The sequence below is a fragment of the Tachypleus tridentatus genome, chromosome 5 (assembly GCF_004210375.1).
Source record: "Tachypleus tridentatus isolate NWPU-2018 chromosome 5, ASM421037v1, whole genome shotgun sequence".
Classification (NCBI taxonomy): Eukaryota; Metazoa; Arthropoda; class Merostomata; order Xiphosura; family Limulidae; genus Tachypleus; species Tachypleus tridentatus.
The window spans coordinates 54,998,874-55,012,350 of record NC_134829.1 but is presented as its reverse complement, the minus strand read 5'-3'; the positions used below and the strand labels follow the sequence as shown (position 1 = coordinate 55,012,350).

Below are 13,477 nucleotides of genomic sequence, written 5' to 3'. Positions count from 1 at the left end.
AAATGGAGTTCATGTAACGTGCAAATGTCAAGAGAACACTTACCCATTCAAGACTGTCCTTGCATTGAGGAAATTAACACTTTAATAAACGTGTTCTTTAGTTTTCAGGAAGTTGTCCTATCCTTTTTTAACCCCTTTTAAGTGCTGAGCTACACTTTTGCCAATAGCAACTCATTCCACAGGCTAATAGCTCTGATACAAAAATAATATTGTTTTGATCCTGAGTCTGAGTTCCATCTGAAAGATGGAGAAGTTTCCATGGTGGCTGAAGCAAAGCTTTTAACTTTTCTCTAACAAAAAGCTTAAATTACTGTCATGGTCCCACTTATTCATAGTGGACTTTGTGTTTTTACAAACAGTTTAGTGTTTAAACATTTGTCTTCATATCCATGCTCAGATGTATTATAGATTGGATAATATTGTAGAATCCAGTGTTCAACCCATTCTAGGATAGCTTGTCACTGTGATTTTCTTATTTAGAGACTCACAAAAATTGAATACTGGAGGAAGTACTAATTACTTTAACAAACAACTTTAGAACCATCAGCCTTCATTACAATTTTTATGCAAGGCTTAAAATTAGATGATTCTTTGGGCTCTGGAATGGTTTTATTTATTCTATAGTTGCCAGAGGATCCTCTCTGTAGAGTAGATGTTCACTGCTCTATAGTTTCTCCTGCTTGAATGCCTATGAGCTAAGTGATACACTAATTTGATCGTTATATTGATACAATTAGCATTGAACAGCTTAGAATTGCTTAACATTATTTCTCTTGGATATTGAAACAATATTGGTTCTTTTCTCACTATCACCCATCTCTATCCAGTTTTTCTGGGTTTCTGGTCATGTTAGAATCTGAAGGAACACATTTGCTGACATTGCAGTCAAATTAATTTCCATTAGCAACGTTACAAATTTAGACTTCAAGTCATCAAGGCAAGGCTTGATAATTTGTGGGGAGCTACATTTAAATAAATTTGTCCAGATAAAATATATTGTGCTCTCAGTAAATGACTCAAGTCATGTATTCCTGTTATTACAATGACTCTGAATGGTTGAATAATTTAAATGTTTTTAACCCTTTAACATTATGACTCATTGGCAGTGATAACACTGTCCATGTTGGTCATGTGTTTAGTTTTGTATGGACCATTGGTTTCTTTAATTATATTTAATGTGTTAACATTATATATAAAATCTTTTTTTATTTTCTATTTATTCTATACTACTGCCCTTCTTACAAAAGAAACAACTGATAGTCTATGTTGTTTTGTACAAAATATTTTAGTTACTCTCTACAGTTTCAGCTGATGAAACTGTTTTTCAAGCTATATATTTAAAAAATACCAAATATATTAACTGAGAAAAATATTGTTTTCACTAATTTAACTCCATAATTCTGGAAGCTTGCAGCATCAGGTGAAGCTACACATCAGATGGTGACAGCAAATGTTTAACAGGGAAATGTTTGAGGCTAATTACTCAGCAATGCTCTCTGTGGGTACCCCTGATGTTGAAGGGAAAGATAAGATTAATGAAAAATGAAGTTTTATGAGGTATGGTGATGATTATTAGGAAATTGTAAAAATAATCCTGGTGGAATGTAAAAGAAATTATGGGTTTAAAAAGAGTTCAGAGTCTCAGGAAAGTTTTAAATGAAATAAATTTCGAAATATAAAGGGTTAAATATTATTGAGTTGGAGTGGTTAAGTTAGTAGTTATGCTACAAGGTGATATTTGAAAAAATATGCCTGCCCAACTGTAAAACCTTTTCAGTTGACCATTAGACAGTTTTGTTTGATTTTATTGTGAAACACCAACATGCGTTTCTGAAACTGTACAAAATGTATGCACAATTACTATGTATGTAGTTCTGTCTGAATTAAACTTTCTTTATCCGTGGTTACTCACTGATATTCTAGAAACAATAATGTAATCGTAGTAGGAAAGTAATTCCTTCATGAACATACTGTATGTATGGTTGACCGTTTTTCTTAGAAGTGATCGATTAAGTGGTTCTGTAAAGAAATCATCTTGTATCTCTTTTTGGTATTGTTCTTGGAAACAACAGAACCTGGAGGTGACTTAGATTATGAAACAAATGTTTGTAACCATGGCATGGCTGAAAAAAAACTCCCTTAAGAAATATGTTTGTGTAGAAAAAGTTTCAAATAAAAAAATCATGTACAGTCTTTGAAAGGAAATCACAATATTTACTGAGAAGGATAATGTGTAATCTTACATCCTGTTTACAGTTGCAAAGCTGACGTGTTTGTGTCAATTAAACTTGTGTTGCTAAACCAAAATAGTTTGTAACTTTCAGCTAGAATTACTCATAGTAGATGTATGTTATGTCTTGAGACTTAACAAAGACCTGGAAAACTTCTGTGGGCAAATTATTATCTTTATTGCAAGAGTACTTCTTTAAATACAAGATTTCTAAAATAATATGAAAGATTTCCAGTTGCATACATGGAGATCTGTAATTTTATCAAGATATGTTATTTCTGGTCATTATTCTCATTTAGTGCTGCCCTCTATTTGCAAAATTTTTATTCTCATGCTAGAAGCCTTTCTCTCTCCCAGACCCCTCCATTCAAATGGTTAAGCTAATTTTTATCATTTAACAAACTTCCCCCAATAGAAGCACCATGCACCCCCTGTGACTCCCTCTATGCTGTTCTACCAAACTGTCACTTTGGCAGTGCTTGTATTTCAATATTTTGTTTGTGCTCTCCTCAGGTTTTGAATCTTTGTATGGGTTTACTCACAAGTAGTTTACTATTTATTATCCAATAGTTCTAATTTGTAACTTATTCTCAGATGGAATTACTTATTATTCCCAACCAGTTACAAAACATAATTGTGAGTTAGAAACTTTTTCACACTTTTTATTTATTTTTACCAACAAAATTATGATTGTTTATTCATTTTAAATTCTGAAGTTTGAGTTATTACTTTGAAGGTTACAACTTCTACCAGCACATTTACACAGTTTTTGGGTAGGAATACCTTGACTATGAAGTTATCAGCATTTATTCATCAAGAGATTGATCATTACATTGAACCAACTTCTTTTCCTGATGTAGTTCGTTTTTTTCTAAGAAACCAAAACCTGTTTGGGATGATGAAGCATTTGACAGTCTTTTTCCTCCACCTGGTTTTGCCATCTTCCCAAGTTCATACTCTGGGATCAAGTAGGCCTTTTATGGCACTTTTGTACAGAGGTTCACAGTTGTGTTGTGTTTTAGCCTTCTCCTTTCCTTATTGTACAATACTTCTTTCTCTCTGTATCTTGTGTTTCTTCTAATATTGGGGTTCTTGCTGAACATTTTGTATCTTGCTTTCTGCTTTAGCCTACCATCAAGCTGATTTTCCATTCCTCGAGTCTCAGCACTTAGAATCATTTTACCCATTTGGAGGCAAACAGTGATTATCCTGTTAATTTATTCCATGCCCAATTTTCTTGTCTTAGTCTCACTCTCACATCTATCCTACAGGGCTTTTCCACCATCCACAGAGATCCTGAGAATTTTTTGGGGGATACATTTGCCCTAATTACATCTATATTGCCACTTTATTGACTTTGGCTCTTTATTTGCACACATTGTTCCTTACGTTTGGGGAGAGATGCAGTTTATTTGCCACCTAATTATCTTAGGGACTTGTCTTGGCCTCTCTTCTCTGTGGTTTAGTATTTGGAGACTTTGGAATTCAGAATAGAATCGGTGAGATAACAATTGACTATTTCCTCGTTGAATGATCATTTACCTCACTCTGAGCCTCAATCATCCCTTATTTCTCTTTCCTATTCTTCACTTGTTCCATCCTTCATGGGATTTTCCTCTTATCATTATATGCAGTGTCACACTGCCACTATCCTGTGGGTTATGGTCCTCAAAACAAAGTTACCTTGGTTTTGGTCTTTGACACTTCAGCCACTTGCACTGACTGTCAATGTATTCAGTTAAGAATGACAGACAAATTTCTATATGTGTCCTCCAATCTGACTTCTTTCAAGGGTGATTTCTAGTATCCACATCACTCTGTGTCAAGTCTTTCTACTTACCTATTTCTGGCAAGCCCAGCCATGGTTTCTGTGATGGCTTTAGATCCAGTCTGCTTCTCTGTGTCCTCTTCCCATGACTCCAACCCTTCTGTGGCAACCTCAGTCCTAGGTACCACATCCAGCCATTTCTAACCTTCATCCTCATGCCTGAATTTTATCTAATTTGCTACAGTTAGTAGCTTAGTTTTTAGCACATTTCATTTGTGCTTCCTTCATGGAGTTTTATCAATATAAGTAGAATACATTTTGTTATAGGTCTTTGGGTGGGAGTTTCTCCCCTTCTTGTCCCACTATTCCTGCTATTATAGATTTCCTCACTTGGTTATTTGATCAGGAGGCTTCTCTCTCCACAATTGTGGGTTATTGGGCTGCTTTATTCCACACTTTTCATTTTTCCTGGTACTTTTCATTCTTGTACCGTATTGCTGTTGTTTCTATCCTTATAGATTAGTTGACCTCCAACAGGTGCAGTTCTTTGGGATTGGGATGTGAAGGTGGTGTTGCACTGCCTTACTTTACCTCCAGTTGAATCTTTGTCATCTTGTGATATGTTTCATTTATCATTTAAGACATATTTCCTTCTCCTTTTGGTCTGTGGAAATCATTGGTTAAATTCGTTTTCCATCAATGTTTAAAGAAACTTTGTACCTTTCCATGGATATTATCCTTAACCAAGATCAATTTTTTTCTTTTTCATAACTTTGGTGGCAAAGAAGGGTGATTCCTCCTCCTCACCTGTTTCCCTTCCTTCTACTTCCTGTTCTCAAAATGGTCTGGATAGACTTCTATGTACCATCCGTGCTTTTCTGTGATCACTGCTCCTACCCTTTCATTCCTTGGGTGCTATTATCTGTTCATGATCTCTCTCGTTCCACCCTTACCAATTAGGTTCAGGTTTTAATTCAGTTGGCTTATTCTTCCTTGTCTCCTTTTTCTTGTAATTTTTTCTAGATTGCTTTCCATTAGATTAGGCTACTTACCTTTTTCCTGATGTCCTGTCTCTGTTTGGAGGAAGTTCTTCAAGCAGGCATGTGGACCAGTTTTCATACTTTATGTGAATTGTGTTGCTGTTTCCTTTTTGTCAGGTTATTGTTTTTCACCTGTTACCATTCTTAATATTGACTATAACTGGGTGAGCTTTCTTTTGTTATGTATATTATTTTCAAGAGCCTATCCCATGATTTGATAAGGATGCTGTTCTGTAGTGAGTGGTACCTGTCCAGATATACCACAGTCTCTTACAGTTTTACAAATAAAACCTGCACTATAAGGCCGTGTTGATTTAACTTTCAAAATTTCCATGTCACTGAATGCATACCATTTGTTACAGTTTTATAAACTACAGATATGGTGTTCCACAAGATTGCTTGTTAGTTATTCCTCCCAATATATTTGTTTCTTAAAAATGTCCATTCTGGACTATATTAACCCATGAACTTTATAGGTAAAGCAGAAGAGAATTGTTGCCCATCCATGCCATTCCTCAGATTGAATAAATGGATTTGGTCTGCTATTACACTGTCTCTGGTGTGTATGTTCCTCCAGACTTTCCAAAGCATTGTTCTGTGATTTCTTTTAGTGGAGTGTGGGAGTCCTTATTAGTATCCATTTCTATGTCCCTTGAATAAGAGATATACGATATAAACAGTAAACACTCCATTCAGTTGAGAGTATGGCAGTGGAGTTCTGCTGGTGTAGATGTTCTGGGGGAATGTTGCAGCTGTTGAGTGAGTCATGACAATGATTTGGATCCATCATCTTACCCTTGTGTAGAAATATGTTCACAGTGGTTGAATTGTGGATTTAGAGCTAAATCAACTAACGTATTATCTTCATGCGTATCATGTAATTGGGATCCCTCATCCTATCCTTGCATGAATGTTGATTCAAAATGGTTGAGTTTAGGATTTAGAGTTCTCACATAGGTCTTCAGGATGTTCCTGGTTCCACAGTCAGTTTTTCTAAAGTGCACTAACCTGATGTTGTGATTCATGGTGGGTGCACATGTTGGTTGCTCTGCATCTTCCACTTGTGCTACTCCTTAATGTCTTTATGCCAATGATGTTGCTGTGTTTGGTATTTGTTTTTTCTGGTCTATTTGATTTGAGTGGTGCATAGCACGTTACAGGGACACCATGTTTTTATTCACCTTGAGGTCAGGTTTCCAGTTCATTATGTACATATATATGATATATCACTTCTCATCTTTGCCCTGTTCACAGATCAGTGGTGGGATTTCTCCCTCTACTTGGCTGAACTTGAATTGAAGACTGTATGATCCTTGCCCTCTCCCTTCATGGATGTTGGTTTTCAGTTATCAACTTTTGGACACAGTCAACTTTTTGTGAATGATCTGTTATTCCCTAGCCACACTCTACAACTTAGTGCCCTTATATAGCTTTGCAAAAAATTAAAAAAAACAACAAAAAAAACCCTCCACATCTTGGAGTTCATCCCTTAATTTATTCACAGTCTGTTTATAAGTGAGATTGAAATTATTAGGTGTGGTTCAGATCACAGCTCAACCTGTGTTTTTTTTTTTTAATAGGATGTGCTCCTCAAATTTTTCCACCCAGATCTGTCGCACCTTTTTTCAAACCTATAAGTAGATTATACCTGATAATGAAGTAGCAAGGTCTCTCGCGTACAATCCCTCCCAATGTGTACTGGTCCCTCCACATATTCATTGTGGGATGCTAGCTGTGTCGGTGAGCAGAAGTAAAGTATCTTGTTGGAAATTATAATTTTCTGAAATGTTCAAAATAACAATTCTGGTATTGTTATGTAACTATACAGACATCTAATGAGTGGGCAGAGCTGTCCTAGTCCTCCCAAAGTTCTTGTGCTTCAAACTATGTCTGTATCAGGATATTATTTTGGGAGGGCAGGACAAAGCATGTGGAGCATTGGGTTACTTATTAGTAAACTGCTCTTATTTTGCTGTGTGGCAAGGTACACAAGGCTGTTGGTTTCACCTGATGGTGCAACAGATGCAGAAGAGCTCCAGGAAGTTAGAAAAAAACCAAGTTGATTGTGGCTACATATTTGGATGAGTACAACGAACAACTTGCACCAAAAATTGTTGTAGTCAACTTAGTTTCCTGGTGGCTGGATGAGTCTTGATATGTGTGTTGAAGTAGAATAGCAAATGATTGAGCAACTAAAACATTGGTAGATCATACAGTGTGTCTGACACTTCAAGTAAACCACCACTAAAACCAGTTGACATAAATTTTACTTTGGTGACTGGAGATAAACCAGACATGAATATTGGGGTCATGCTCCAACTGTTTGCTTACATAATATAGGCAGTTATTGCTGAACTCTTTTCTGTCATCTATCCTTGGAATGAACATACTGCAGATTTGTCTGTGCAAGTGGTGAACTGATATTTTGTGATCATGTTATAAAGTAATATTCTGTGATTTACTACAGAGAAAATCTCAATGTTGTATTATGCAGTTATGTGGTCCATGGATGAAATAGACTATTTTAGTTGTCAAGAAGCAAGCAGCATTACTTGTATGTTTGATGTGATAAAGTTCCAATGTTGTTTTGTTATTAAGGATGATTTGTTATCCAGGTGAACATTAGAATGGCTTTTGGTACAGTTAAGAAAATGGAAATAACCAAAGATAGCAGTGGTACTGGGGCTGTGGGCATCGCTTCACATCTGTTAATACATATGTATCAAAATGTCTAAATTGTTACTTGAGATTTGTTCAGAAAATCTACACTCAACACAGCAGCAGAAACTTATTGATCTGTTGATGGGATATACTAATGTATTTGTGAGACAGATACAGGTGATGTACATCCAATTAGCCACTGCTCAGGCTTTTCTTGAGCACTATGATGTAGCTAGTGCTGAATTACAGTCAGTGTTAACTTGAAAAATGATACAGCCTTCAGAGATTGCTTGATTATTTCTACCATTGATTGTTAGGAAGAAGGAAGGTGTGCTCAGGTTCTGCATTGAACAGTGTTGCTCCCATAAATGCTTTTCCTTCATTGTGAACAGATGAATGTCTTAATATATTGAAAGGGATCCATATGCTCAAGATATTAGGCCTGATATCTGGATACTGGCATGTTGAGAGCAGACCTAAGATAGGTTTCATTATTAGGGATGTCCAAGTTTTGAGTCATATTGTTCAGTCTATGTAGTGTGCCTACTACTTTCATGTACTAGAGCATCTGCTGAAGGATATGAAGTGGTTCATCTGTATTGATGTCTTAATTTATGGTTTCTCATTTGAGTCTTTGGCTGAAAACCTTAAAATGGTATTCTGAATGGTTAAAAAGGCAAGTTTGAACCAGGAAAATATTTGTTCTTGTGAATAAAGGTGAAATATCTGAGTTGTACAGTAGAATCTCTGCAGATCCTGTTAAAATAGCACCAGAGGAATGACCTTAACGTGTGACCAAACAGGAAATCCACAGTTTCCTAGAACCTGTTATTGGCAAATCAACAAGAGGATTGTGAATTTCTACTAGAAATTGATGCTAGTTATGGTGGAACCAGAGTAGTAGTATTCTAGTTTGCACATATGTGATTACTTAGGTTAGCAGTGCACTAATTACTTCAGAACACAGATGCTCTACAACAAAGAAAGAACTTCTTGCAGTTTTGGTCTTCATAAAACACTAAATACAACACATATGGTAGAAAGTTTACTGTTTGGCTAGACCAAAACATGATGTATAACAGCATCACAGGATATCGTTTAAACATTGCTTCTCAGCCAGAATAATTGTGTTAATCCCTTTGTTTTTCCAGTCCACAATGTTCTGTATGCTGTATTCTCTTTAGTACTACTAAAGAATTCTCTCAATGAATCGGTTTAGTATCATAAAATGTCAAAAGAAACTTGTTACCTATTTCAGTAGTAGGATTAATTGCATTATTACCTATTTCAATAGGGTAAGTAGGATTAATTGCATTTTTTTTCAGCTAATAATTTTAGCTACATTTATCTTAAAAAGTGAACATTACAGAACAGTATGTAAATATTTCAGGTTGAATATAAAGAAAATGAAGAGAAAGCCTCCAACATATCAGAAGAAGAGTATGTTTCTGATGAGGAATCCAAGGTCAAGCAGGAAAAGCAGAGTGCGATAGCTCCTGTGAAAGCTCCAGAAGAAGAAGAGGAAATAGACAGTGAACATGATGATCCAACAGGCCTGGAAGGCGCTGCTTTCCAGAGTCGTCTTCCATTTGACAAAATGACAGCACAGGAGGCAGCATGCTTTCCCGATATCGCTCAGGGTCCTCCTCAGACTCAGAAAGTCTTCTTGCATGTCAGAAACAGGCTGGTAAGACTATTGGCTATACTTTCCAACTGAAATCTGTTTTATTGCAAAATTATTTGGGTCCTGATATTACCTCATTCCTGGTTGTTTTTTTGCCATGCCTCTTATTTTAAAACTTTCAATTTTTGCGGTCATTAGGAATGATTAATTGTAATTCTGTGAAACATTTGTTTACCTTGTGGACAATCATCTGAGATCTCATTTGCTGTATTGGTTTCTCAGATTTGAAAGAAATTCCTATAAAAATAAACATTGTATTTGACAGCAGGATAGAAAACACTGGAATTAACCGAGTTTTATTAAAATGAACTGAAAATAATTTACTCCCTTGATTTGTTTGGTTTATTCCATCTAAAATAGCTACTAATTTTATCTTTCCATAATCATGACAGAATATATTTTTTATTGAGACACGTTCTGATTCTTTTTCTAAGTTTCCATGTGCTTTCTGCCTGTTGTTATTGGATGTCACAAGGACGAAAACATGTGCTATTCCTTTCATACAAGTAAAGGTTACATACAGCTACAGCAGACCAGCATGTAGATGTTTATATATGAATCTTCTGTTTAAACAGGTGACACAAGAAACTTGTACAAATTGGATTAGAATGATTTGGATTACATGTGTACATGTGTAGTTGAAATATGTTACATAATGGTGTGTATAGGATATGTCATTAAGTGTTTTGCCTGATTATAAAAGTATGGTACCATGAGTCTGTTGTTGGAGTCGTGTTCTTGGTTTTTCTTATGTTTTTTCTTGTCTTGATATTTGTAGGACTTCTCTTCACCCCAACATCCGATTACAATCACCAGAGTATAAAGCTGGCCTTTCAGTGATGGAAACAAAATAAAGATTTGCTTCATATTATTTTCTTTTTAACCCTTTGCTGTGAGTATTATCAATATTTTCTGCACTACACTAGTAGTTGGTGTAATAGGAGGTGACACATCTTGTGCATACAGTGATCTCAATTTACATTGGAACATAGGCCTATTCTTTCTTTGGTTCTGCTTTTTTTTTTCTTTGGAATTGATGGATTTCTTGCACTAATTAGGAGAAAAAAAAGATTTTAATTTGTTTTAATCACATTTGTAATTTTGGACATGTGTTCCAGTGTGCATGAGAAATATTTTTTGCCAATACTATTTCTCATTTTAATTCAGTGTGCATACTGGTTTTGTTATGTACTTTTCAGTTATGCCATACTAGGTCTATGTGTAACAGACGTATACCAGATGGTTGTTTTCTTTCTGTTCATGGATCCAGGATTCTGGATCTCCTGAGGATTTTTCGTATACTTTGAAATTTTATCAGCTGACATCTCATCTGTGTGGTTTATTTTCTTTTTTGATAAGAAGTTTCACCAAGTTTGTCATCTCCTGCCTCATGGAGTTACTCCTTTTCCTAGTTCTCTTGTTGCTATTCAACATTTTCTCTGATGGTTGGCAAGTGCAGGTTTTAGAGCAACTTGTTTCTGGAATTCTCTCCCACCTTGTACACTTACAAACTTCTTTTGCTAAAGACTACTGGGTCACTCAGCTGCTTTTCCTTGCCCTTGTACTCTCTATCTCACATGGTTAGAGCACCATGAAATGGTTCCATGAATCTTCTCTGAGGTTTTATTCCCATGAAGGCTGGAGATGAATTAATATCACACTTGAACCAAGTTTGTTCATTCTTTGGTGTCAGATTAACAGTTTTTGTTTTTCTTCTGAGATGGTTATTCTCCCAGGATGTGGATGACCAGAAATATTGTGTCGGATGCTTTATCTACAGCCTGGTTTGTCCACTTACCTTTTACTTCCTTCAGTTCTTCCATATAATCAAATATTTTTTTCACAGCTCTTCTCTTGAGGTTGGTTATGGCCCTCTGTGTTTTTAATTAGGTGTGATGAGCTGTTGTTCAGATATTGCATGCTCTGTTCTGTTACTATGTAGATGTATAGCCTATTCTTGCTCCATCTAAAGTGGAATCCATTGTTATGACCTCCCTTTCCCTTTGATAGTCATCTCACTGGGCCCCTTAAGGTAGATTCCTGTACATGGCGAGGGGACCTCCTAGAGAATGTTCTGCACTTTCAGTTTATCTCCTGTGGGATCTTAACATCCACTCAAATGTTTATCATGTGTGGCTACCCATGATGGGGAGGAGAAAATCTTGGTTGTTGAGAGTTCCAACCCAAACTTGCCACTTTAGCTTTGAATTCCTGTAGATGGGCAGTCTTGAGGTGGCCCCCCAGAGTCATTTGAGTGGTCCTATTAGGCTAGGGTCAATTGAATACCAGTGTTGAATGTTCTAAATGGGTGTTATGGACATTGCAGTAACATCAGGGTTTCATGAGCACTTTACCCAAACATCAATATCGAACACAATGTCCTTGTTTGTCACTGCAGAATGTAGTGCTTCAGTGGGGGTGGAGGTCAATGGACACCAAATCTTTTTTCTCTTATTATGGATCCCCCAAAAATAAAATAATAAAAACTATTACATTGCTCTTCAGACTCTTCAAGATGTGGTTGTTTAACAGTCTTCATCTTCTTGTAAATTTGTACCTCATTTTCAAACCATGTGCAGAGTCTTTTGTTCTCTTTGGATAAGTGTGTTGACAAGTCCATGTCTACTCCTGTTTCTATTCTCATCATTTCTTCCAGCGACTATTTGGGCCATCTTCTTTGGCCCCAAGATGTAGAATAGTTATTCGTTCTCACTCTCAGTCGCTGGACTCTACATATACTGACAGAGACTTGGCCAAGCGAATCAGAGCAGAATCTGTAGAGGTTGAAAGACCTCCTTCTAATAAAGAAAAAATGACATGATTGTATACAGAAGGGTTCTTCACCCAATTTTTCCTCACCTAAATAGAAATGACCACATTGATACAGTGGAACTCGAGGATTCCATTCTAATCTTGATGACATTAAGGCCTTGATTGAATCCTATCATCCTGTATATTTTTCCTTACAGGAAATGTTTCTGAAACCCTTCGATACAGTCACCTTTCAGCAGTTTTCCTTATACTAAAATGACAAATTGTGTGATGGACAAGTTCATGGATGGATGACACTCCTGGTCAGCTAACACGTGCTTTCCTGTTTTTGCCACTAGATACACTTGTGGAGGCTGTTACCATCTAAGTTTCCTTGGGTCATATTATCACCGTTTCTTTTCTCCACCTGTCTCCTAGAGAGATCTATGATCAATCAGACTTTGATGCTGTCATTGAACAATTGCTGTTTTCCCTTTTAATCCTGGGGGACTTTAATGGACATAATCCCCTCTGGGGTGGTGCTAGTATAGATGGGAGGGGTTGTTCCAAAGAGCATATGCTCTTGGATCACAAACCTTTCTCTCTTCAGTACTGGTTCTTATATATATTTTTTTGCATCTGGTCAGTCATTTACTGCTGTTGGTTTTTCCATCTGCTTTCCTTCACTTTTCTTTCACAGGGCAGTGATCATTTTCCTGTCATTTTGAGGAAGACTGGTTGTGGCTGAGGCTACCCATCTCATACACCTCAGTGAAAATTGGATGAGCCCAACTGGTCTTCATTCACTGCTCTCTTTGAACTAGATCTTGCTGTTGTCTGTATGGTGCTGATAGATGACTGTATTGTCCAGGTGGCTGCTATCATATTCCTAAATCTTTAACATGTATTCTACAGTATCTTCATCCATGGTAGAGTTCTGCCTGCCAAATGGCATGGAAGGCTCAAAAACAGGCCTGGGATACTTTTTTTCAGGTATTTCACATTTTCAAACTTCATTGTTTTTCAGAAGGTTCAGGCTTGTGTTTGCCAGGTAAGATGTTAAAGCCAGAAGGAATTTTGGAACCAACATCTCTTTTACCACCAGTTCCAAAATCATATGGGACAAGATACGAAAGGTCAGTGGATGGTATGCTTCCCTCCCCCATTTTGATTTTGCTTTTCAATAGCCATGATTTGCTGATGCCCAAAGCATCATCCTTACTCTCAGTGAAGGCTTTTTTCATGTATCAAGCACTTCAGTTTCACCTCCACCTTTTTGGTCACCAAGTTTCAGGTAGAATGATTGTCTCTTCCATTTTGGACCCATCATTTCTATGACTATA

General features: G+C 36.6%; 1 protein-coding gene across 2 annotated transcripts in view; it reads left to right on the top strand.

The window, feature by feature from the left end:
* Positions 1–13,477, top strand: part of LOC143251196 (lysine-specific histone demethylase 1A-like) — a 198,030-nt gene that overhangs the window by 14,313 nt on the left and 170,240 nt on the right. For both annotated transcript variants that reach the window (XM_076502615.1, XM_076502614.1), the window contains exon 2: positions 9,090–9,386. In XM_076502615.1, the coding sequence (XP_076358730.1) occupies positions 9,090–9,386 (297 nt within the window). The remainder of the gene's footprint in view (positions 1–9,089; positions 9,387–13,477) is intronic.